Source organism: Gouania willdenowi, chromosome 20 (genome assembly GCF_900634775.1).
Source record: "Gouania willdenowi chromosome 20, fGouWil2.1, whole genome shotgun sequence".
Lineage (NCBI taxonomy): Eukaryota > Metazoa > Chordata > Actinopteri > Blenniiformes > Gobiesocidae > Gouania > Gouania willdenowi.
In genome coordinates this window covers 15,555,410-15,583,237 of record NC_041063.1, presented here as the reverse complement: position 1 = coordinate 15,583,237, position 27,828 = coordinate 15,555,410, and the positions used below count along the sequence as shown (strand labels likewise).

The window sequence follows — 27,828 nt, the reverse complement described above, 5'->3', positions numbered from 1 at the left end:
CAGCAGTTTGTTAGTTCTACCTCAGGTGTGCACTGATTGATTATAAAATGTGTTTCACATTTTGTTTGATTAAGCATTTATTTGATGTCTATATTTGCACATTGAACAGTTTATTTTTTGAATCAAGGTTTTTTAGTTTATTTCCATAGTTTTGTTGACCTCTTTTAAATGTTAATGATTAAAAAAATAGTATTTAAATTTGGCCTTTTTCCTTCAAGGTCCTTATTTTAAATAGGAAAAAAAAAATCAATAATTATCGATGTCGACTGATATGAAACACTTATATCGTGAAATATTTCAGGCATATCGCCCAGCCCTTGTAAGTCCATTCAATTAGAACTGCACAACTTAAAGGTTTACCGGGTCGTTGTTTCGCTTGAGTTTGTGTTCCCAACTCTTAGATCAGAATTTTTTCTCCAAGGCAAAGCCAGTAAAACAAAAACAGCAAACAGTGAAGGCACAGATGTGAACAGGACATCAAAATCAGAACTTTGTGATGAATGGCTAAGCAAAAATGTAACCCTTCAACACAATGAAGGGGGGGATCGGTCACTGCAACTAAAGGTGGATAGAAAGACAAATAGTGACACAAAAGAGATTGCGGCAAAAAGACAAACCTTAAAGGTGCAGCTTGTAAAATCTGTGAGAGTGGAATGGAAACAACCATGCCAACAACCGACATCCACATGAACTAGCACGGCTGTGGAACTATTTGCAGTGACTGTCGCTAAAGTTGGAGGCTTTCCAACTCCTCTTACCAACTCCTCTTACCAACGTTTTTCTCAAATGCAACTAGTGACAAATCTAGCTATATTTATGTTATTCGAGTGTTTTCTGATGTTTTAGAGACTGACCTGAATGCTCGTATCGCTCTGTAGTTACTGTCCTCAATGAGCAGCGGGTGCTGCGTGAGCCCCTCCCACGTCACAAAGCACAAGTTCACAGCAGCCCCCGAACGCAGCACTCCCAGCTGCAGGTCAGAGCAGAGACCACTCCACCTCCAGACTCTCACCACCTTGATATGCTTGTCCAAGGTTAGCACATGATTTCTTCCGTGCCTAACGCTGCGTTGGGGAGTGGGGACTATTCCAGCCAAAACGCCTGCTCACCTTTACTACTGATTGGACGTGAACGTTCATCAACTTGTCAAGCAGCCAATAGTAATGCCTAAAACAGCTCATGGAACTCTGTAAAAAGATCTCCGATATGCTGTAAAAGAGCATCCCACTCCTTGATTTCTAAGGCTTGAATATGAAGCCAATAGAAGGTGCAGAGGTCCAGTGCCCTCTCAGAACCCTTTGAACTTCAATGACAGCAAAAAAATAATGTAATTTAACGAGTAATTATTACAGTTGATAGTAGAAAACCAAACCAACCACTCACTCAGTAGAACCTGAAGAGACTTAACCCAAACGTTTAGGCTTATACAGCAAAAACATACCAAAGTGTGTCTCTACATCATAGGGTATGTTAGTAATAATAAATGTGTTATCAGAGTTCTACACTCAAACTAACACAAAAGATAAAAAACATAATGCAGAGTGACCTATCTGAGTACATACAGACAGAAGGAGAAAGACCATCAATCACTGAGCCCTTTGAGCATTGATAGAAATGGGTTAACCGTCTTTGTGCTGTGCAGGTGTCTGCTCTGCAAAGAGAAAATGAGAGCAGTATGAAGAATGAGGGCACGGGACAGAGATCAGGGTTCCACGTAAACCCCAGCTGATGGCTAAAACCCTTTAATGACCTGAGCCCAAGCCACAACGCACAGAGCCACCTCATAAATCCAAGACGAGGAATGTATTAAGCCATGAGCAGCGGTGTTGACTCAGTTGAGGTGGTATTGCCGCCCACGCAGCTGAGCAGAAACCCAAGTGAATCTTGACCTCAGACCTGAGGGCTGTGGGTGTGAGGCCTACATCAAGGGTTGTACATTTCAGAGCAGAAGCCAATTATCTCAGGGGCATGCACGTGGCAGAGCGAGCATGGAGCCCACTGTCTGTGACCCTGCACTTACACTTCTTCATAAAACAGAGCAAGTTTCGATGAAGACTAGGAGGAGGTGCCAGATATAATGAAAAATTTGACAAAAGAAACTGCTTCATTACAACCAAGAGTGTTGAATCTATAACTTCAGCTGGAGAACAAAATTCCTCCAATATTTTTTTTTTTTAGCAGTTCATTATTATATTAATACTATGAATTAAAAGTATACTATTGTTGTAACATTAGGGCCTTAGGCTTACTAGAACAGTCATTAGGAGGACAAGTACACACAAGTTAACAGTAGAAGCTGTGAGGGGGATGAGCGACATATCTAAAAAAAGGAGGCTGGTGGGTGGGATGATAGGTGGGGGGGACAGCCACAGGCATTTACCTAACCAAACACAGCTGTCAGTCGTGTGTGAGTCTGTGCGAGTGTGGGTGCGCATACAGAGGGAGAAAAGAGAGAAAGGATTATGGTAACACAAGCAGTCTGGCTCATTCAAATGAGGGGGCACCACAAGGCTCTGGCTTGTACAACACACACCCTCCACTGCTCTCTTCTCTCTCCTCCCCCTTCTACCATCCCGCCAAGGCAGCCAAAAGAGGCAAGCCGGGCCCAGATAAGTCTCTGTCTTATACTAACAGGATTCAGTTTGTACACAAAGGCCCATAAGAATAATGAAAGAGGCGTTTTGGGAGTACTTGAAGCAGGGTTAAGCAGCATACACAACCTCTCATGTGCTAAAAGTGTCACAATCCCCTCCAAAAACAAAAGCTACAAATCATAAACCAGCAACTTAAATACCGTTTGCTAGTGGATCTCAGCCACTGAGCAGGCTGCAGAGACAGAAGGCACTCACTTAATCCGGTATAGCATGTTAAGTGTGTGATTAAAAAAGAAAAACAACCTACAAACAGAATAACTTTTGATCCTCTCCATTAAAGATATTGTGGACGATTTTTAGCTTCCGGGTGGATCATCAAGACTATTGGTCCTCCTAATTGTCAATCATGTTTACGAAAGGCCGTCGTACGTGCTCGTGCCCACCGGGTCCTTTGAAAATGGATTTTCACTTACCGGTGGTGAGTATGACGTAGTGGGAAAAGTGCATATCTTCTTTTGGTAGGTAAGCTTGTATGACCGATGTCCACACCAACTTGTAAACAGAGCTGTGCACGAGAAAAACGGGGCTCGTGCACGCTCTCCCGCACACGTAGGCAAGTTGCGCATGCGCGTTTTTTTTTTAAACATCGTCCACAATACCTTTAAGATGAACAACCCAAATACCATTTGAGGATTTTACCCAAATAAAAGCTTGACTGAGTACATACATTACTGCACCGATATACAAGTGTTTGACACCATCTAGCATGTAATTAACAGATTTTATTAGCAGATTCTTCTAGGCTTACAAACAAGTCCAATGTAGTTGTTTGCAAGTTGCTCCTCAAGTAGCTTGAGTATGTCAGGCTGCTTTAAATGGGTTTGGTGGAATGCGGACTGGCACGTTTTTTTAACCAATTAAATTTTTCTAGCCTCTTTTTTACCACGTAGACCATTAACTGGGGAATGAATCATTGACTTATTCAGTCAGCGCATGAAAGAGGGAGGCCTCTTGTAGTTCTGGTCAAATTCTCTGCGATAAATGAGTTTTACTATATTCTATTAAGTGAGTATCTATGAGCATCTTAAAACACCTGCACGACAATGCAGGTTCTGCATATGAGTAAATGTACAGATCTTTTACTGTAATCGAGCTGCTGCTAGCCTGCTACGCTAACTGTCCATCAGCTCTACTTCACCGGTTGGAAACCAGCGTCTGCTTTTTCATTCCACCCCACACTGCAATCAGAAAAACTTAATGTGGCGTTTTAGACATGGCGTAGCTAGTTAGGTAAATTATCATTTCCAGAAATAACGCAAACAAGCTTTCAAAAGGCTGATAGCCAAGTGATTCACAATTCTAATTTTTACTTCCAAGAATAGATGGTGTTGCTGACTGAAAAATCCACAAATAGGTCATGCAGCCGTATAAGTCGCTTCCTCAATTCCAAATACAAATGTAGCAGTTTATACTGCAGAAAGGTGTATACCACTGTTACAGATCAAGATGATTGTGTCAAGACAAAGAAAAAAGTCAAAAGTTGCATGCTTTCCAAGACTTCAAATCCAACGAACAGCAGCATTGGATACAATTTTAAAGTAGTAGTTTAAATTAGACTGAACAAGAAAAGAAAGTAACCCCTGGCATCAGTTCAGTCATTTGCCTGCCAGATTCTTTACTCCCAAGTGGGAAGAGTGTGATTTTAGAAGGAAGCGGGAGGTGAGACAAACTTAGCCTCCTACCTCCAAATTCAGCTTGGCTCTGAATCTCTGTCGAAAATAACCAATCAGGATCTGGCAAATTAAATTAGTGCTATCGGCTGATCTCAAACTGCCAGTGATTAATCAAACATCCATTTTTTCTTACTTTATATGTTAAGCAAGAAAGTGATGGTTCTTCAGTGGATAATGATATGTTTTGCAAAAACCACAATTGAGAATCCCTAAAGTTTAACATTTTCAGTACAAGATGGTATTGCGTCACATTCCTACTAAGTGTTTGAGGGAACAGGAGATACAATCATCCTTACATTATCTCCCGTCCGTGTCTTGTCTGATTGGAAATCAGACGTCTCTGTTCAAGGGGAAAAAGAGACCGTGTTTATGCTGCAAGTGTATATACACTGCCAGGTAAGGATGAAGTGAATAAATAAACAAGGAGGTGGATTTGTGAAGGTGGGGAGATTGACACTAACCAAACAAAAGAAAGGGCTGTAAGCAAGTGCACAGATTGGAGTTTAGAAGAGATGAGAGTACCGCTGACTGATTTAACCCCACAGGGCTGTCACATCCTATTCTCAGCTTCACTGACCGCGATAGGGTGGAGGACCAAAAAGGGTGCGATCGCAGTCACATGCTTCTGGCTAACTCAGCAGGCTTAATGATTTGATTTGAATCGAACTAATTTAGGGTTGAGCCAGACGTTTTCAATCACATTTAGGCAACGCCTAAGAAATAATAGTCATCTAGCTGCAGGAACAAAACCCATGTACGACAAAATTGATTTAAGCTTCACAAAAAAGGGGATGATGAGCTATTCAAGGAAACCATGTTATAGATAAAGAGAAGGTCAAATTATTTAGATTGTGTTAGTCCTTGTGTTGGCAAAAGAGCAATCATTTCACACAAACGTATAAATCTCACATACAAATATAGCTGAATGAAATGTTTCTTACTGAGACTTTCCTTGTTCAGCTTTGCTATTTAGTCTTCCAAATATATTAATTCCCCGAAGCCAAATTGTCTGTGTGAAAGAAGTGGGGGAGGCATGCGTGTGTGCACATTTGTATACGACCGAGCAAACAGAAAACATATTGTTGGCAGCAGCCAAAACAACACAGAAGATTGTTTTTGAACTGACAAAGAAGGTCTGGTTTCTCATCAGGGCCATTTGTAAATTCAAAAATCTGAAAAGAGAAGCCCCTCTAGGAGAGTGTGAAACCAAGAGGAAATAAAATACCTTACAGTGAGAGAAGCAGAAATGCTATTCACGAGTTTTACTAATGTAAACAGGCAGAGTGGCAAGAAATACCCCAAATTACAAAAACTGTCAAATATTGTAGATAGTAACGCGTTAAGATTAACAGCAAGTATACATTGCAAAACTTAATGGTGCCTTTCATCTACAGACAATTTCTTTTTTTTAACCAAGAAAACAGTGTAATAGAAAGAGAGTTGGGTTGTATTAAAAAATGGGTCATAAATGTCAGCACCATCATTTAAACTTTTCTAAAAATACACCCACACCACATTATAAAGCCATGTGTTTTTTTTTTTCTTTTTTGTATTAAGGTGTTGAAATGCTGCATGTTCCTCATCCCTATTGGTTGTATTAATTCTTCATGGTTAACTTCTGCCAAACCTTCTGCAAAGTTTCTCTCGGTCTAGCTCTCTGTCTTAGAGCTAGTTTTCTGTGTCTTTTGATTTCGACGACGCAGACGTGAAATACATTTGTTTTTGCTATCCACACACTCGTTGCCTGCCATCTGTTACCTGTGGCCAGGTGGATACACAATCATCCAGCAGTTTTCTTTGTTATACCCTCGGGTCAGAAGTTCAGGATGAGATCAACAATTCATGAGTTGCTGTAAACGTTGGGAGGCAACATGAAGCGGAAAATTAAAAGAGCTGTGGACAATGTGAGTTCAGGATGCTCTGGTGGGAGATGTCTGGAGCCGGAACCGTGTGTAAGATAAGAGATAAACAAGAAGAAAAGAGAAAAAGGTTATTCACCAGTCTTCTGAACTGAGCTAATGTCATTAAAAATATTGAATGAATCATCTGTGTCGAGCACACAATCAGGGCTGAGAAGTAGGGAATGATGGCACAGGAAGGGAAAAAAAAGATGTAGAGAAAGGATAAAGGGTGAAATGGGCCAGCGACCACACACAGCTAATCAGGGTTTATAGATTGACCAGACTAAAGGGCTGAACTTGCCTTTTGTCCTCTGAAATGCCTGGAGGTGTCCAGTCCTACGAGTAGGGGGTGGTGGTGGAGGTCAGCACTAGTTATTGAATGTCAATGGACCAAGACTATTGTTGTACTGTCCCCTCACGAGACAGAGTCAATGCCAGACTGAAATTGAAATTGATTGTCTGTAAATCAGTGGAAGAAATAATGCCTGCTGGGTTGATACGATACTTCAAATACCGACGATGGGTTACATCTTTTTCCCTTCACGACTGTCAAAGGAAGCATATTAAAAAACACATTGTCTTGTCTTCTCAAGTTTGTTGTAGTATTCCCCAAAATAGAATAACATTATATTTTGACAAAAGTGCTTAGTCTTTGTGCACTATAATCTCATTATTCAGAAAGCATGCACGATCCAACATGGTGCATGTGTAACTTGACATCATCGTCCCTGTTCTGACTGATTCTGACTTTATTACTTAAATAAATGTCAACAGTAGGGATGTGAATCTTTGGGTGTCTAATTTATGGCATCAAAACAATACAGTTTGTATAAGATAATCTTAAATAAACTGATTCCAATGATGTAATCTAACCCTAAGGCAAACTTAGGACAAAAGGTAACATTTATTCATGCTAAACAAATAAACACACACTCCTTGTGCTGTCTATGTAATACATTGTAAGTTGGGGTCGCTGTTGTTTCCTGTTGGGATCGTGTCTCGACTGTAAAGGTCTGGGTGAGTTTGTGTGTTATGGTCTAACACTGCTGCAGTAGTAGTCGGCATCTTGAAAGCCCGTGGCCTACTAGTCTTTATTAGGTTCTTGTATTTTCGCCTTCAAAAAAACATATGGTTGTGAGTATGTTTAAGTGTACTGTTTAATAACACGCCTAAGACTGTGTTTGTGAAAGTTAAGCATAAACGGTATGTTATATAAATCACCGCCGATCGCGATAAATGTTAGCATGAGAAATCAATTTTAGAAGTTTATGAATCGATTCAAATTGTGGATGATTAGAATCGCGATTCTTATGTGATTTTTTTCCCCCACCCCTAGTCAAGAGTATTCATTTTGGGGTAAGTGTCTATTTTTTAATATACATATAAAACTTGAACACAGAATCAAATACAGAAAGTGAAAAAAAAATAGTGGTTCTCATAATACTGAGGCTCAATCCAGAAGTGTGTTTCCACTCCAGTCAACTTCAAATGACAGAAATCCATTCGACATGGACATATATTCAAATTAAAAACAACTGGGACACTTTACAGATGCATAACTTGAATAATTTAAAAACTGCCCTACATATGGTGTTAAATATGCAGTATTGCCACGAGCAAAATGTTTTTTCTTTTTTTTTTTGGAGGCCACAACTCTTCAACCCTTCTCTATTCCAGGCAGAGGAATATTTGTGCTCCAGATAGCAGCCACACAGCCTGCAGTTCAGAGTGGTTGAAATGCTTCACCTTAAGTCTAGAAAAGAGAAAAAATAAGAGGATTCCCACCTTACTTGCTATGTACGATTGCTCCGATCCACCAAAAGTAATTTAGGAACCACGACTTATCAACTACCTTGAAAAGTTCCAGCTGCCACAGAGGAGCAGACACACAAATTTGACCAGATAAAAGCAATCCTTAAAAAAAAAAAAAAAAAAAAAAAAAACATTGAACAACATTCTGAAGACAAATTATCTTTCATGCCATAGTGTCTGAAATACATTTAAAATGCTTTAACAGGAGTGACTGAAAAAGGGTAAAGAAAGCCTTTAGATTACATACCTGTAGTACAAGAGGCTCCGGGTTGAAAGCCAAAGTCATAAGAAGCTGCATCCGCTCCGTGTCTTTTAGGTTCTTCAGCAGAAAACTACCAGAGTCCTTGGTCTCTGCATACCTGCGCACCACACGGTCCAGCAGTCTCTGAGAGGGGCAGTGTACAAGGTCTGACCAGCCCTCCACCACCTCTGGCGTGAGCAGACGAACGTCCCCGTTGATCCGGGCAAACTCAGTCTTGTACATTGCCTGAATGAGGTCACATCGTGGCCGGCCAGTAGCCCTTTTGCAGATTTTCTGGTCTATTTCAGCCAGTTCCTGGTTTGAACCGAGACGTTTGAGAACCACGCGACGAGTCCCCTCCCTGGGCTCTCCATACTGTGCAAAGAAAACGTTCTTGACATTGAAAACGTCCAGAAACCGAAGCCGTCCCCAAGTCTCGAATGAAACCTGGCCATTCATGAACTTGCGGCACCAGCTGGTGCCAAAGCAGGCGGGACACTTGTTCAGGTTGATGAAGCGTCTGTCCATAAGCTCATTCTTCTGGAAGGAGGCAAACAGGTTGTGGGTGTTCATCAACAAAATGACAAACAATCCAACCACCAACAAGAGCTTTAGACAGCGGTAGAGGCGGCCCAGTTTAAGGGGTAGAAAACGCAGCATGATGGGGACGGGACAGGGGCGAGGGGTCGTGAGGGAGAGCTGCTTCAATGATTGCTGGGAGCTAACCTAAATGCCTCTCCATCATGGCGCAAACAGGATGCTTCTAATGCAGCAGATGTTGGCAAAGATGGCAGGGTTGCCCTGGCAGAGGCCAGTGCACCATGATTCTTTTTCTTGCAGGCTGGAGCCAGAGGTGCTGAAAAATGAAAGGAAAAGAAAAGGGAATTTTAGATATGGACAATATTTGATAGTGTTTAACAGATTAGTCTTTTTTTGTAAATAAAGTTCTAACATTTTATGGTCATACAAGGAAACTACTTATTTCATGGCATATGGCATTGTTCTAAAAAAAAAAAAGAAAAAATGTAATTGCCAAGGTAATTTGAGAGACTATTACTTCTGGAAGAAAATAAATGGCTGCCAGCCAATGTAACAAACCTGCCTATGCCTGCATTCTCTTTGGAAAACCACAGACTGAGCTCCCAAAAATCAAGAAAAAGAAATAAACGTACAGAAATGGGAAAAATGAAATGTCACTGACCAAATTAGGAAAAAAGCAGCATTCCTCCTTAGTTTAAATAAATTGTGCTCCACAGCAAGGAAGATTCCTTGCATGCATCTGGTTCAGAGCTACACAAGCGTCCATCACTTTTCCAGCCGACAAATACCAAAAAGATTTGCTGTGCACATCTCAGTAGTTGCACTGAGTTCAGAAATCTCTTGCCTTGAATGTAGTAATCTTACTTTGCATTGTGGGAGAGTTAAGCTGTGCAGAATTTAACCTTTGATCAGAGTTGCACAGCTTCGATTTATTTGTGCTTTGAAGTCATTTCTTTGAAAACGATTTCTGCCACTAAAATAACATTCATGATCGAAGGATGAAAACGCAATGGGGGGGGGGGAAATCAGTACTGTGGGGGAAAGTAGGAACAACCCATGAAAGAGAACCATAAAATCCTCGGATCAGGGTTTGAGAACAAAGCCTTGTGGGAGCCTCACAAGTCCCCCACAGTCTGCCATGATGAAGCCAAGTTAGGCACCCCAGAAAGAGTCTTATTAGACGCTTTAGGAACGACAAAGACTCGGGCCACGCAAATTAGCTGCCACAATTAGAACTCATTAGGACATGCCAATTAGGACAGCTAACTTGAGAGAGCATGGCTAACAAGAAGGCACAGTAGAGCGATTAGGGTGCATATCGATGGGATCCTTGCATTTTGCTTTCATTCAAGTGACTGAAAACTAGAAAGACGTGGGGGCTACAAGCAAGTAAGTGAGAAGAGGAAGTCAGGAGACATTTCTGCAGAATGTTGACTGTTTTTGTTCTCACATTCTGCTAAATCTGTAAATCCCTTAAACATAACTAATGTCAAAGATACAATTTAATAAATTGTGGAAGTACTTACTGAACTGAGAACAAAAATGGAAAAAAAAAATAATAAAAATCAAGCTAAGGAATCTGATTCAATGTAGCAGCTGGCAATAGATTCTCATCTCTGCTTCTGATGACAATGATGATTAAAGATAATCCATATCTTTGAAAACAATAAGCAGGTTTGCATGGAGATTGCATGTTCAACCTGAACTAGTAATGAATTACTCCAGTAATTCTGGTTTTCTTTCACACTCCAAAGACATTATAAATGTCAGGTTCATTTGGGGTTTTCAAATTAAACAAGTACCGTGATTGTAAATGTGATTAATTATTTCGTCCCTCGTAAAACTGAAAACAACATTGTCCATTTTTTTGCTGGATCTAATCAAGTCTCCTTGCATCCCAATCAAGCTAAAACCATGCAAACAAATTTCAAAAGCTGTGTAATTATTAGAAAGTCGTCGGACTTCGACTAAGAAATAATTTACATTTTAAATTTGAGTCATTATCTGGAAAACAAGTGTGAAGAATCTACAACAACATGCAACATTTAAGATTTTTAAAAGTCTATTTGGTTGACTTTAAGATAATCTTAAGCAGTGTGCTGATATTTCTTTCTCTAAAGAAAATCCAACATTGTCCAATTGGTTTTGATGAATAAAATATGCCAGTAATAAATAAAGAAAAGCTACAAAGAAAGAGAGTGAAATAAAGCAAGTTTGTGTAACAAAGCTGCAGGAAAAAGACAAGAGTTGTTATATGCACAAAAAAAAGGAGAAAAATGTGATTGCTTGAAAAGTGAAACAGAAAATCCTTTTGTAAGATGTCAATTTATGTCTGATTTTCTGTGATCAAGGAAAATGGACAAAGAATACGCAATTGCTGGAACTGAAACATTTATTAAACTGATGTTTTAAAAAAATAATAATGAAAACAAATCAGAAATTGCAATCCGACACTGAATAAAGCTTCACATGCATATTTTAGGAAAATGTCACAATCAGGTGGTCAAAAATACAAAAATATTTATTCTTGTGCAAAATCTAGCGTCATAACAATATCACACATTTCCAAGATATTTTTCCACCATAAAATGGGTGGCCTAATGGCTAGCTCTAGCAAGTGTCGCAATCTGCTGGACATCAAACCTTGCGCAAAATGTTGTGCAAAGCGCATACTTGTTTTGACGCATTTGTGTATAGTTCTTACATTAATTACAGTTAATAACTCCATTAACTGTGGCATGTTTGGCATGATTTCGGAAAGGCAATGAAGCGGAAATATGTAATCTGACATGGGAATGACAGAAATGTGTATTCTCTGAAACAGAATTAAAGGAAAAACTGAAAATCAGAGGCTCCCCACGATATCTTCAGCTGTGCCACTGTGTGTCTGTCTGAGACGACCTTCAAAGCATTGGGAGGAAAAGGCTCAACCGGAGCAAGGCTAAGAAGATGTGTGGTTTTTTATCCCACAGGGTGTGTTCACACCAGCGAACCTTTGCGTTTTAACTGCTCAAGGATTTAATTGCCCACAAAGTCCACCTCATTTTGGTGAACGTGCAACATAGTCTAGACCAGTGAGTCTCAACTGGTGGACTGCGGACCTGTACTGGGTGGGTCGCGGACAGCTGGTGAAAAATAAGTAAATATTTAAAGTCTCTCAGGTTAGGTTGGACTTGTCTTTTATTTTGAAATAAACGTTTCTTTCGACAGGCCTGTTGTGAAATGCTTGTTGCACAGGCAAATGTATAGATTTATGATTAATAAGATTAAATTTGGTTGGATGAATTGTTAAAAAAAATTTTTAATGTGGGTCGCGATTTAATGACGGTGGCAAAATTGGGTCGCAGGGTGAGACCAGTTGAGAACCACTGGTCTAGAGCAGATCAGGCAAGCAAATTCTCGAACTTTGGTTTTGGTCAGTCTCAGAGTTTGCAATCAAAGTCACACAACTGACAGAAAGCTGGGTAAGGCAGTCACTGATGGGTTTTACCTTCACCTCTTTTGTTCTTTGTGCTCTAAAATACTCCTGAAAATCATATCCACCATTCTGTAAATGAGGAGTTTTTCCTGTTTTCCTTTTGGAGCAGATTAAAAAGTGCACTGTGAACACAAACCAAACTAAAATAAGGCGATAGGATTATCAGCTATTCTCCGCCAATTCAGACTGAGTTCTGGACCAGAGCGGTATGAAAATAGCCATAGAAAGAGCCGCACAAAGCCAGGGCAAACCAAAGCAAAGCTTGGAACAACCTGGATATCAGAAAGTGCTGAGCTCTGCAAGCTGGTGGTGGCTCACACATGGACACAGCCACCAAAGGAGTGAGTCGAATTTGTCATCATTTGCTCTTTTGGCTTCAAAGGAAGATCAACAAAACATGGTTTTGCCCAGTAATTAAAGATACCTCAGCCACTGACAGCTCATCTCTGATCCAACACTTGTTAAGCAAGTCGGATATCAATTGTAATCAATCACATGTCAAAGAAACTAAAAATTTGATTTAATAAAAGTATGACATGGTAATTTTGTAAATATTTTCATATGTAGTAGTTATCCTAATCAACTGCTACTCAGCTGCAAATCAGTTTATCCATCATTACAAGCAGGTGCAGAGATCAATGTCATTCAAACTGAAAAAATAAAGCTGTTTTTCTCTGTTTGACAACCCCTCACTAGACCTGGTAGAGAACCTTTAGTTCAAAAAGGCACCACACTTCATCTGGCTCTCAAAAGTGGGGTGAGAAAGTTTTTCGGTCTACAATGTAAAACAGTGAGCGTTTCAAAAAGTAGCAAAAAAAAACAGAACAAATCAAAGGATGCCTTACTCCTCATGCATGGGAGATGAGTCTGGAATTCTAAATGTTCCAGGTTTGGCAGATGTAAAGAGCCGCAAAATGACTCATTACATCGACAGAAAAGACCTGAGATGAAGCAATAGGACCATGCTGGCTTAAAACAGAATGACAAAGCTTGGAGAATTCAGAAATGACATTGTAATATTCCAATATGACAATTTTTATTTAACCTAGATTCAGACAAAAATTTAGATTAGAAAGAATAGGGTTGAAAAGGACTTTTTTTTTTTTTTTTTTTTAATGGTGAATGAACTCACTGTATAAAAGCCAGCATCAGATAATGGCGTGTGGGGCACGGATACTCACAGGCTAACCCATTTCCTTTACTGCACCTGAGGCAAAACTTCATTATGATATAATGAAGTCTAGCCACACAAGAACAGGCTTGATTAATTCAACTGAAAATGCAGAAAATGGTGAAAGAGATTGAATGTGAAGTAGTTGGTGGGTTTGTGAAGAGCTATAATCAATGTATTACTAATGTACAGCTGGATGAGACTGAGAGCATGTTGAGTTATTGCTCAGGTGATTGAAATGACTGGAAATAAATTACTTAAATACAGAGTAGAGGTTTTCTATCTGTTAAGTGACACAGGATGAACATGTTCTACCAATCCAGTTCCATGAAGTACGCTTCCTAACCTGTATCTTGCTTGCCGTGGCAACAAGCGGCTATAGATCAGAAGAGAAAGCACTGTACTGTGGCCAACGTTATTGACAGAGAGAGTCAATATTGTTTGATCACAAAGACAATCAACTATAGCTTGATCACACAAGTACAGCAAACCTATGAACGGTGACGGATAGATACAAATGAAAGCGAGGCTTATACACCTAGCTGGAAAACTAAGCCCACTTCATAACTCAATTAATTTTACGATAAAGTAAAGCTGTCGTCTAAAAGGATACACAAATATACACATTTAGTATAAATAATGAAATCCAGATTACAACAGCCTGCCAAGGCAAGCAATTTTTTTAACAAATGGCATACTTTCGTCTAAAAAATTCATTACCAGGCACACATTTAGAATCCCATTTTTAGTAATTTCCAGTGCACTTCTAATGTTTTATCTGAGAAGAATCTCAGGGGCTTGGGAGGTCAGGACCAAAAATGTACAGGTCCTGTGGGAGCTTTTAAGCTACAATTACAAAACATTCCCCAGCTGAGCACTCAAACATTCAAATCAACCACCAGCAGAAAGTCTTCAGTGTTGTCTGGCTTTTTTCACTGTTCCCCTGCCGGCTAACCTTGCAGCAAGGCTTCACAATTAGTTTCCTATTATGGAAAAAAAAATTAATTCCGAGCAGCCGATTCTATTCATTAGATTGTAAAGACAAACTCTAGGGACTTATTGTCAGCTTTGTCTGGACTAATCCATACAACTCTTCTGGCAATCTCTTACCACTTGAATGAATCGAGGACAGGAGTTTGCAGAGTGCAGGATTTTTCATGCCACAAAACTCTCAATGTCAATTCATATTCTTTAATGTATATCTTTATTTTTTCTGTGTGCGACTACTAGAGTCGAAAGAAAATACACCTCAACCTGTTGTAACTCTAATATGAAAGGAAATAGGAAATAAAAGAAAGTGTCTATTGGTACGATTGCCGTACAGACAACCCCTGGTGCTATTGGTACAATTACCGAAGTACAAGTACATAGCGTCTTAGGGTTAGGTTATAACCCAATATCGCAACAAATTTTAGGGTTAAGGTTAGGTTTAGGGTACGGTTTAGTCTTAGTCACACGACCTAAACTCGCCAATGACTGACCAATCACGCGACCTAAATTGGCCAAATAGGGGCGCTGCGCACGGATAGAATGTCGGTGTAGTGATCCGGCAACCGTACAGATAACCACTACCATAACAAAATTGCTGAACCCGCTTACATTAGAATTATACATTTCCAACTTGTATTTTTTCATTTCTAATTTGGGAAGAAACCAAAATTCAAATCCAGTTAAGAAAGTTAAAGCGACAACCTAAAATGTTTGTTTCGTTGTCTTTTTAACTATACTTTTGTAAATATTGTTGGATTTTTTTTTTCTTCTATTGTTGTTATTTCATATATTTATTGTTATGACAAAATATTGATTATAATTTTCATCAATATTTTATATGGTTGATAATATTTAGTATATGGGAATTATCATAGATAGTTGGCCTAATGTAATGTACTTTAAAGCAAACAGTGTTGACTTATTATTTTTAATTCCATTTAATTTCAACCCTATTGTGAATCCCTTTGAGAGGTTTACAGCACCAGGTTAATATACATTGTATAAGAGCTACGGTGATTTTCCTAACTTGATTAAAGTACATATATAATAGTATACACATTTGGGAGCTAAGGGCTTCATAATAAAACATAGTGGAGATGTGTTCACAGACCTGTAATCTGGAGGTTTATCTGCTCGATTGCGACTGCAAGGGAGATTGGAAGTCCAACTAACGGGCAATTTAACATTTACGTTAAAAAGCAAATATGTGTTTAGTAAAATGAAAAAGAAAAACAAAACAAAACTTGACGAGCACTGACTCATGCAGAGTAATAAAAAGCTGAGTTTCACTACACAGCGGTGTGGGAATCAGATAAGTTTGTGTCCAAGTACACTGCCCTCATTATTCTATCTTATCAAGTCATCTTTTATGAAAGTGACACCGAAAGTCACAATGTTTATTATACGTTTATTAAAATACAACACTATCGTATATGTACTTTTTTCCTGGATACATTTTAGCTTTAAGAATAGCACAAAAGCTCCTGCTGTGCTCTTTACATGCCAAAAACTCAGGGCTTTAACAAGGTACTTGAACGTAGCATCAAAGTGAAGAGAGAAGTGTAAAACAAACCTGAGACTTTTCCTCCAGCCTCTGCAGCAGCAGTAGTGAAATAATTATCGCTCTGCTGATTTCATTCTTCAAAGTTGGAGCCAATTATTAAAGAAGGCGACGGAGACTTGAAACTAGCAGCATGTTGTTAGAAAAGCAGACAGCAGCTTCTCCAAAAGGTGTCTATAATAAACCACGCTGACACTGGCTTCCCATGTCTAGCTCTTCTCGTGTGTAGCCAGCTAGCCCGCTAGCTGCAGGAATAAACAGTTGGGTTATGGAGTCTTAACTCTTCGTATACTGGCTATTTCCGAGCGGGCGACAAGGTCCTCCTCACAAAGGACAGCAGCCCTGGTGGCGTGTGAGGTGGTCCAGGTCTTTCCGCTCCACATGAAGCCGTCCGTGGTCGCAGAAAAGGTATCTGGTCTAGTTACTAGGACGCAACTCACACCTCTCCGACACCACAATGGGTTCTGCTTCGACCCTTTTCAACACCAGCCTCCTGGCTCGTTACGACACCCGCGCGCCGTTTACGGTCCCGGTTGCTAGGCGATTATTCTAATATTGTCTGCTCTGAAGCTCCGCCTCCTCAGCGAGTTTGCTCATATTTCTATTTATTTGGGAAATAAACATTCAGAACTAATTTTGCAAAGTTAATCAAATGTAAAATCAGCGTTTGGACTTCTTTTTCAAATGTAATGGGGAAAAAATCTAATGAAATCTAATTTACTATAATGCATTTACTATCAATTTTCATAATCAATTAATATAAATAAGTTAAACAAAAACAGAATAGTAGAACTAAGCAAGTCATTCTTTATTCGGTGACTAGCATGAATGGGTTATTTCACTCATAGCTATTAATAATATTAAAAGTAAATACTACTACTACTACTACTAATAATAATAATAATAATAATAATACAAACAATAATAATAATATCAAGATTAAGTTATTTAACAACAAGAACTTTGAGAACTGTAAAAAAAAAAAAAAACAGTCAAGATGTTAAACATACCTTTATTTTTTAATTTTATCTTTAAAATCATTACTAGGATTTATAACCACAGCAAAAACCAAATTTGCGTTAACTGTAAATCCAACAAAATCAGAATAGTAACACTAAGCTAATGATAATAATGTACTTATAATTAATTAAAATGATAATGATAATAATAATAATAATAATATCAAGAATAATTACTTTAACAACAAGAACTTTGAAAACTCTAAAATGCATAAACGGACCCTTATTTTTCAATTTTCTCCTTCAGTTAATTATTAAGATTTATCGTATAACCAGAGCAAAACAACAACAACAACAAAAAAGTGTCCGATTAAACCTGTGTGGATTTATTTTTATTAGGTTCTTTTTGCGAGAATAAAGTTTAAAAGTATTGTTGCATTTGATGAAGTAATAATCGAAACAACACAGATGGAATAAAAACGTTTCAACCAATGAGCAGGTTAATTAGGAAGCTATTAAATATCTTACAGAAAAGAAAAGTGCATGTCTGATGATGATGATGATGATGATGATGATGATGATGATGATGATGATGATCTATCAACATCAACACAACTGTTCTTCAGTAACAGAGTGGATGGGTGGCGGTGCAACGTTCAATGTCATAGCTTTGTGTCTATTAGTTTGTATTTACCGCCATCTGTTGGAGGAAAACAAAACGCCATGAGGCTGATTTCAGAACAAACAATTTAAAACCACAATGGCTTCTGTTTTGTTTTCACTGCTCATATACACATTCACACTTGTTTTCTGTATTCATATATTTTTAATCTGTGTATTTTATCAAGTCATTTATGAATTTCTTTTGGCGTAATAGCTCTGTGGCAAACCTCTGGTGAACTCATTTTGCAACATGTATTAATTACACTTCCATTATATTGATTCCTAACAGCATGAAAAATGTAATTGGACTATTAGTCACCTGTAAAACCAAATTACTGCTGCTGCTGAGTTGAGTCACGAGTTAGTTTCCATCAGCCTCCAGGTGGAACAATGGGTTTTGGTCTGACAATGCATGATCACAGGTGGTAATTACAGTTAGTTCAGCCTTTATTAATCAACCACTAACTGTATATGTTCCTCCAACACACCATGGACTGGTATATGTCTGTTGTCATTGATCACACATTGGGGTTTCAAAAGGTCTGAGATTTCATGTATTGACTTGGTTTGTATCACTACAACCTTTTGCAAGTTATTTTATCTGCTAAAACTGTGCTGACATTTTGAAGGAGTCATATTTATTTGACCAGATGTTTGTAGCAGATCTTTGAAAGTCATAAGCATCTATTCGTACGATCTATTTGTACGGTCTATTCGTATAGTCCTCGGACTATTTAGTTTGGAATAGGGAATCAAAGGCAAGGCACAGGCCAACTCGTGTCGTCAGCATTCCACCAAACCGTGCACGTTCGGGTTAGGGTTAGGTTTTGGGTTAGGGTTAGGTTTAGGTTAGGTTTATTGTTTATTGTTTATGGGACTCGATGAAACCCCCTGAACAGTCCTCGAACCATTCAGTTTATTGCCTATATAGGGTTAAGGTTACGTTATAACCCTATATCGCAACAATTTTCAGGGTTAGGGTTAGGTTTAGGGTTTAGGGTTAGGTTAAGGTTAGGTTATAACCCTATATTGCAACAATTTTTAGGGTTAGGGTTAGGTTTTCATTAGGTTTAGTCTTAGTCACGTGACCAAAACTGGCCAATGAGTGGCGCTGCGTACGGATAGAATGTCGGTATATTGATACGGCAACCATACGGATAGCCACTGCCTTAAAAGTTTACGTGTTTCTTGATCCCTACCGTCCTCACAATGCATGTGTTGATAGCACAGTTGGGGTCAAATACATTTTTCAGTTACAATTACATTTTCAATTACCCATGTTCAATTGCAATTCAAATATGATTACAGTTACCAGCATTTTCCCAATTACAGTTACATTTCAATTATGTTTCACAGAGAGTCAATTACAACTACATTCTCAAATACAATTTATCACAATTACTGAGCCTGAAATAAATAACCTAGCAAAGGTTAACGTCTTGTCCCTAACGAGACCTAAATCAGCTGTAAAATACAATAAAAACAAAAATCTATCAACTCATTTATTTCCTATCAATTGGTTTCCTTGTCAGGCTTCATAATCAATAAAAATATAGGTTTTAATATTTTTGGTGTGGGCGTCTGAGCGTCTTTTGTCAGTACACCCCTTAATTTTTTTTTAAATAGTAAAATGTGGAAAAGCTTGATAAAAAAACATATTTTAATAAATAACTATACATGTGTAGAACTGCAACATGGTTCCCCAGTTTTGCATTAAATTGCAATTGACAATTTTTAGAGAATTTTCATGGCAATTACAATTACAAAGTCAATTATCTGATCTCAATTACAATTTGATTACGGTTTTTTAAAATTACAATTACAATTGTAATTATACCTGAATTGTAATGTATTATCAATTACGTGATTACGGTTGTAACTGATTGATGGTTTGGGAAACCACGCTATACAGAAATAACCAATATAAACAAAGAGTTTTGCAAAATAACTGGTTGGACTGTTAATCATTGTTGGGCCTAACAAACAGAAGTAAATACTTTACTCGTAAAAATGTGTACAAAGTTTGCTGTTTCACCCAGTGTTTGAAGTTATATAATAAATATCATAGCACATAGCACAGTTGGCTTCTTGTCCACTAAAAGAGTCAGCAGATGGCCTGCTATGGGAAAATTCTGATGCACAGTGGATGGGATTTTATTACAGCAGATGTGATTTTTCCCATATTTGCCTTATTTAGAAGCTGTAAGGTGCTTGCATTGGATACTGTTACAAACATAATGGAAAAATCTATCAAAGATGCTTTCTGATCTTAGCATTTCACATGGTAACCATGGCAATTTAATTGGCCTCCACTGCCAGAGTCAGCCTTTTATCTGAACGTGCACTCCAGGTTGTAACACTCGTCACAAGTGAAAGATTCTCACCCAGTGAAACTCATCCACTGTAAAACTACATCTAATAAACATTGTCAATGGGGCATGTGAATACAAAGTGAGGCATTAGTCCTATGTTTATTATTCTTTTGTTATTTATTGCTTTTATTTCTACCACTGCTGCTGCATATTTATATAAACAGCAACAACATATTAGGAATATCTGGGATTGTTTTTTTTTCTTTACACTATTTTCATGGATGGTTTAAGAGCAAAAGTAAGAGCATGGGGTACACCAGGAAAGAAGGCAAGGAAAAAAAAAAAAGAAATAAAAAATTCCATTAGGATAGAACTTGGCTCGGATTTAGTCAATAAAAAAAAAATATTGCTGCCAAAAACAAACAAAAACGGTTTAAAAAAAAAAAAAAAAAAAATCATTGTTTTCTCTGTGGCATTGTCTTATGAAGCTTGTTTAGTTGATTTCACACAGTATTTCTATTATGAGGTTTGCTTGTGCTGGATAGCTCTGAAGAAGAAAGACTGCTGGGTTTTTCAGCAGTCCCCTGAGGTATTTTTATTTATTTTTTTGACACTGGCCTAAAGTTGACATTGGACAGAGAGCTACACATGGAGGTGAATTTTAACTATCTGGTAAAAAAAAAAAAAAAAGAAAAAGTGAACTGGAAAAGTAAGGCATAGCCCTAACTTTGTGTTTCGTGTGGTTAGTCCAGAATCTTGGACTTCACTGATGCTGATAAAACAATATATAAAACATTAATTAAATTTTTCTATTTCTAGATTGACTGTCATTGTTTTTGTCATTTTTAAGAACGATAAAGTTTTTCTGTTTAAACAGTGTCTACAAATAAAGGTAAACAATGGTCTGCTCTTTCAAAAAAAAGCAATATACTGTACATTGTTTAATGACCAAAAACAGTACAAAAATAAATAAATAAAAATAAGGATGATCAAAGATACAACCAAAAACAAACACAATTGCTGACTGAAAACCCTGACTGAATAATAAAAAAAAAACCTTAAATAGCGAGGTAAGGTAATTAGAAGATGAGGAACACCTGAGTGAAACCAGAGAAAACCTAAATCAACAAACCTCAGAGGAAAATGTATATTATATCATACTTTTATTTTCTTCATTTAATGGTGGGATAGGACTTTATATTAAAAAAAAAAAAATATATATATATATATATATATATTTTTTTTTTTTTTTTTTTGGAGCCTAAGGTTCCAGTTTAGTATCTGAACACGAGACAAGGACGTTTTATTTTGGGAAATCAAAATGTAGTCTTACGATAATAACAAAATTAAACTGTATGAACATTTTTTGTGATAATACACAAAAAAAGGTTGGCCCTGTGGCCTTTATTCTTTTATATTTTTTTCCCTGTCTTTTTCAAAACAGAGACAAGTAACTTTTTAAGGGAAAACCCTAATTCACAAAACCAGGACTGTTGCATGTTCTCCAATCGGTTCCAAAATATATCAAAATTAAACTGGGTTTTGTTTTGTTTTTGACATGATTAAGGGTGGATGTTCTTGAAAGACAGTAGGAAACCAGCTGAAGCTAATCTGTTAGCAAAAATGCTAGAAAACCTTTATATCAATAAATGTGTGTTATTTTATTATAATGTAAATTAGAATAGTCTGTTGCAACCACATTATTGTAGAAGTCTTATGATGATTGATAGAACCTCAATACATTAGTCACACATACTATGTTTATTGTCACATTTGTCCAATAGTAATTTTTTGTCAACTGTAATTTTGCACCTCACTACATTTTGACAAAAGCTTAATGCAAACAAAAGCACATTAAGTCAAACTATGAGTACAAACATTTTCATTAAAAAAAAAAAAAAAAGAAATACAAAATTGAGAAACATGCTACTGAAGACTGAAATTTATCTGAAATAGTTTCCGAAAAAACAAATTAATACATGACGTTAGGTGAGTCAACCAGAATGCATCCTTATTTGTGAAGTTTAGATATAACAACACCATTTAAATAAAATAAATAAGTCTTTTTAGTGGACTACAGTAATACCTTAAATATTTCGTCAACTATGATGATTTTAAATTTTGTTGACTGAAACTAAACTACAACTAAGAATAATTCAGATTAATTAAATAAAACAAACTAATTATTTCATCATAAAATTGAAACTAGGACAAAATCTGAATTTGCCATTAAAATAAACTTGGTGGCTACTTCAATTGTTCAAGTGTTATGATTAGAGACGATGGGTGTGACGATGTACAAAGTGTACGAGAAGAGGTGGTATACGTATGAACCTTATTTTTTTCAAACGATTAATATAGCTATTATTTTTGCGATGCATCGATTCATCTTAACGATTCATTTTTCCAGTTCGATTTGATTTGACTCGATTTAATTATCTCCCCATTAATTGACTAAAAGTAATTCATACATGTTGATTTACATATATAAAATGGAAAAGAAAAACATGAATTCTTTAACATTGCAATATATGTGTATTGCTATTCAACTCAAAAATCCAAAATAAAGTTCAAGTAAGAATATAAAAGTACGAAATAATGCATTCAGAGCGTTCAATAAAAAAAATAAAAAGGCAGTGGGAGCCGGCAGCCTGTCATGGTGTCCTTCCTCAACCAACAGAATTTAAGATTTATGTTGAAAACACATAGGCCTAGTTTACTGAAAAAAGTGCATCTTTTAATTCTTTACTCACATAAAAATAACAACTTAAAATAATACACTCTGCCACTCACATCACGTCATTGATTACGTTGACGCATCGTCGCGGCCCTAACCTGGGCTTATGAAAACAATACAGGATGATGAATAAGAACCATAAAAAAATGCAGTTTGAAAAAAAATCAACTATAAGCTTATATTTAACTAAATGTCTATATATACTTACATTGTTACTCAGTTACTACCTTTTAATCCATTCATTTTCTGACCCACTTGGTCCTTTTTCAGGGTAACCTTTTAAACTTAAGTGATTATAAAATATAAAACAATTAAATAAGACAATTTTTTTCTATTGAATGTGTAAAAAGAACCAAAAACTAAAAACCAAAAAAAATGAAAACCCAATCATGTCATCATCAAGACATTCTTCAAAATAACATGTTTTTTTTATTTATTTTTTTTTAGCCCAGATCTAAGATATGGAATACTTAATATTTCACTTTGTAAGAATAGAAATAGGAAACCATAACCTTGCAAATAATCCAGACTCAAGTGTAACACCTCACTAATGGCTTGGACGCTTTGGCAGAAGCTTCCACAGAGGCCATTACATCTGGATGCTCGGTGTAGCCTTCACATCATTAAGCGTGAAACATACAGGGAGCTAGCAGCCAGAGATAAGGATTTCACTGCATTGCTAAGTCCATTATATGCCACTAGAGAGTTGGGCATTAAAGTTTGTGGTCTGAATAAATTTAGTGCTGCTGAGCAGAAGAAGTAATTAGCGTATACAACACACCTCCGTTCTTAACTCTGAGGTGAAAGTAGAGGGCCAACGTGTGCATAATTCATTCATACCACTTTCTGTATTTGTCTCTCTTATGGCTTTTTGTACTATTTGTCAAACGCAGGCTGCATACATAAAAAATCCAGATGATGTATTGTGCTGTGTGGGTAATTGCCGGCAACAAAATGTAATTTGCATCGAACGGATGATAGTTGCAGGAATGCGCGAGCAATTTGTTGCCTCAGCAATGACTCTAAATGAGAATTAAGAGAAAGCACGAAGGCTCTCCAGATGAAATATGGGCTATTCTGGCTTTAGAAATGATCATTTCAAAGAAAATAAAAGCAAATTTTCCTCACATTTATAAGCTCACTTGAGTGAATATGCTCTAAAATGTGTAATGTCTTTAACATTGAACATAGAAGCAGTTAACTAGTAATGCATTGAGGTTTTTCTCAGTATTCTGTATCAAACTTAAGTTTTCTCTCAAAGATTTGTGACCACAGTGATCCAATATATATATATATATATATATATATATATATATATATATATTCTTCCTCATTTTTCTCCAACTGCAGTTAATTAAAGTGGAATTGAATTTTTAAAGTCAAAAAGGTGAGGAAAATAGTTTTATTCTGATCTAAATCGAAAAGCACAGCCGTTTGATCCTCCCAGTGTAGCCACGGTAGCCCTGCGAGAGATTTCAGGATGAAAGGCATGAAAGGCTACCCTTTTTTTTTTTTTTTTTTTTAGATCGGCTTTTATTGCATCACATTGACTAAGATGAGGAGCAGAAAAGACAGAGCATACCATGAAAAACAATGCCTTGCATGATGGTTGGAGCTTGTTTTCAAAGGGATGCAGGATCTGGTAATTATAGAGGTTTTGCACTGACGTCACTGACACCACGTGGGGTTTGTTTATGCTTCCATCTTGGACGGCATCAGCATGTCAGCATCTATAAATGAAGACACATGTAACAGAGTTTCTACTAGCCCTCTCTCTCCCCTGTCACGGACTCCACACACACACACACACACACACACACACACACACACACACACACACACACACACACACACACACACACACACGAGATAAGCACTAAGCAATTCATTGTTCGCGTCGCTTTCTGACAGCTGGGAAATGATAAAAGGACAAGCCAGGGACTTTCCCTTGCCTGTTTGTACATCCAGCAGCACAGCAATGAAATACCATGGTATTATTTTGACACTCTATTAAGTAAGTGATCTCTGTGACACAGCGCAAGCCATCCAAGATGGCTGATAAACAAAGATCACATGACCTGTGACATCATCAACAAAGACTCTCCATGGCCTGTTTTGATTCAATGAACTTGTTGGCCTGGTTTAAACATTTCCCAGCAAGCTAGTGCCTATATAGACAAGGGTAAGGTCATCCAACAGGGTCGAGTCTCTAACCTTAGCTCATCACCAAATATGGTATTACCTTGCTCTAGAAATAGTTGGAGAAATAGCCAACCTATCAATCAGTGAAACAGGGAGCTTGTTGTTTGACCCCCAAGTTTAAATATACTTCAATGGTACACTGACTCAAAACTGAAGGCCTCTAAGCTCTTTACTCTGATGAATTGAAAAGAGTTAACCTTAGCTGAAGAGCATAAACTTCATAATATTGAGATGTTAAATACTTTGATACGCTTCAAAAGAGTATGTGCAGAATGGTTTAGCCAATTTTAAGTGATGGGACATTTCTGTAGCCTTATGGCTGGTACTGTTGATTGCATTGCTCTTTTTATATTCACAGCTGTAGAAATATTTGGTAACTTTTTATTTATTAGAGTCTAAACCAGCTAATTACAACCCAGAATAGGATATATCTACCGTATCTACCGCCAGATGCCTGAGTGGTATGTTAAGTCATTTCCATAGTTTCATAAGGCAGTTCACACAAATTCAATTGTTTTTTTGAGGGTTTGCTTACAAATGTAAACCATAACATTTTGTAAATGTATTTGTTTATTGGTTTATTTAACAGGGACAGTGTACATTAATATCCATACAGAAAACGTACCAGATTTAGGTGTAGTTAGGCTGATTCAACAATGATAGATGTGGAGAGTCTGTTTTTAGATGACAATCAGACCAGCAGTGCTGACGTTTTTCAGTGACAAGATATAATCTAACATCTGGAAATGATAATTATAATCCCTGGAATAAAAAAAAAAAAAACGGTGCCTGTCTGCCAAAAACAAGGGTGCTAACATGAACCACATGTGTGCAGTCTATCAGTCTGTCAGCCACATTCATTAAACGGTATTCTGTTGTACACAATGAAACCTGACAGTCCAACAAACAAGAGCTCGATCTTTTATTCTTTTAAAAAGAAGAGAAAAACAAACAACAACTTGACTTAGGCAAACATTTTGTATGCAAATTGGTCTGAAAGAAGTTTTAAAACTATGATAGAAGGTTGTCAGTGATCCAGGTCTTGCACTTTCTGCTATCACTATCATGTATTTGTAGCGCATTTCAAGCGCTAAACAATTCAAAGTGATTTACATGATTAAAGGTGAAGCATTTAAAAAGACATTAAACCAAATTTTAAGTTACCATGAAAAATAGTAGACATTAAACACTTGAAAAGTTTAGTTTGTAATAGTTTAAAAATAAACATCAACAATATAATGATTAAAAATCTCCCTCTTAGTTCCCATTGGATGCTGACTTCTCCTTTGATGGCAACATTCAGTTCATCAATGTGTCAGCTTCATTAACCTTGCTTTGACATGTAGTTTGTAACTTCAAAATCAAAACCTTTGTTGCTTAACAATAGACATAGTGATAATTGGAAATTTTCACTGCATGTATTCTGCCAAAAACCACAAGTAATACTTTCAATAAAGTTCCGTCAACCCCTGTGTCTATAAACAAAGTCATTTACTTCACAAACATAGGTAGAGTAGAGTATAAAGTCTAAAAAAGACTATTTATTCTTATTAAATTTTACTATATATTTAGCGGCTTATGTTTCGGTATGTTTTGAAGCAGCTTATTCCAAAACACACAAAAGCAGAATCTTGATTAGAATCGAGCAGGCTTTAGTGTGGTGCTGTTTTCAATTTTTTTTATATTTAGCTCGTATCATTACTATTACTTTGGACAGTTTATTTTACTAACCTTTGGTTCTTTGTGACTTGATTAAAAAGAAAGATATTAAGGAAAAATGCACAATGATCTGTGGACTGTGGAATGGACCATATATACTGTACATCTTTTATAGCTATAAGAACTGCCAATGTAGCCTAACAAAGCTAGATGGTGCTGTCGGACCTTGGAAGGGATTTAGTTCTTTAGCAGTTAAAATTAATTTAAAAAAAAAGTGAAACCCTCTTTTCTGATTTAAATGTAATCAGATTAATTAGGCTGACTATGATTTTGAAAAATGTTATAGTTTTCATAGAAAAGTTCTATTTAATTTGCTGTTACTAAAGACATTGTCTTCATTTACTCGACAGATTTATGTATTCTAGATATGTTTATGTATTTGTGTACAATGAAAGCCTTACATATTTACTAACTAACCCATCTGTATCAAAGACTTTCTTAATCCATCATTACTCATGCTTCTTTCCTCTGTTTGTAAGTCTTTTCACTGCATTTGTCAAATATTCACAGATTTCCAGGGAAGCCCGACAAGTTTTGACACTTTGGCTTGTGTTAACTCTCTTTGACGCTAAAGCACCTGCAGGCTTGGCTAATCTTCCTGCTGCCATATCCCCTGGGGACTAAAATAAAAGAGTCACAGAAGTGAAAGATGACTGACACAGTCCAAGTGTCTCCACTTCTTGTTGTCTCTTTGTGTCTTTGACCTCATCACTCTGACTCTAAATCTCCTTTTAAGATATAGAAATAAGTCACGCTGCTGCTTTGCAACCTGGGTTTGGGTTATGCCTAAATCAGCATGCATGATGTATTTAGTTATATGCGCCTCACAAAGTGGTGGAGAAGCAGGCAACGTGGAGGGACAAGCCCCAACATGGATCATATACTACCGTCAGATCCAGGAAGTGGCTGACGATCCAGCACATAGTGGCAGGGTGGAAAATGCAGCAACAATCCACCTTTCTATACAACCACTGTATAGAAACATCTGTACCCAGTAGGGAATGGAAGCTCCCAAACCCCAATGGAATACACCACCAAAGGAGGTTTAGAATAACAGGGCTAAGATCCTGCTGGCCTTTTTTTTCTTACAAACAGCTGCTGGCTAAAGCTGCTTGACCAGTAGCACTCCTGTGAATCCATAACCAGCTGACTGCAGCATCAGAAAGAATGTATATGTAAAGAAAATGCAAAAATACCAAGGGCTAAAAAAAGTAC

General features: G+C 37.3%; 1 protein-coding gene across 1 annotated transcript in view; it reads right to left on the bottom strand.

Moving 5' to 3' along the window:
* Positions 1-16,526, bottom strand: part of dipk2ab (divergent protein kinase domain 2Ab) — a 37,426-nt gene extending 20,900 nt beyond the window's left edge. The window contains exons 1-2 of the mRNA XM_028434439.1: positions 16,034-16,526; positions 8,288-9,137 (exon numbers count right to left, since the gene is read on the bottom strand). Of these exons, the coding sequence (XP_028290240.1) occupies positions 8,288-8,941 (654 nt within the window). The 5' untranslated portion in view covers positions 8,942-9,137; positions 16,034-16,526. The remainder of the gene's footprint in view (positions 1-8,287; positions 9,138-16,033) is intronic.
* Between the last annotated feature and the right edge of the window lie 11,302 nt (positions 16,527-27,828).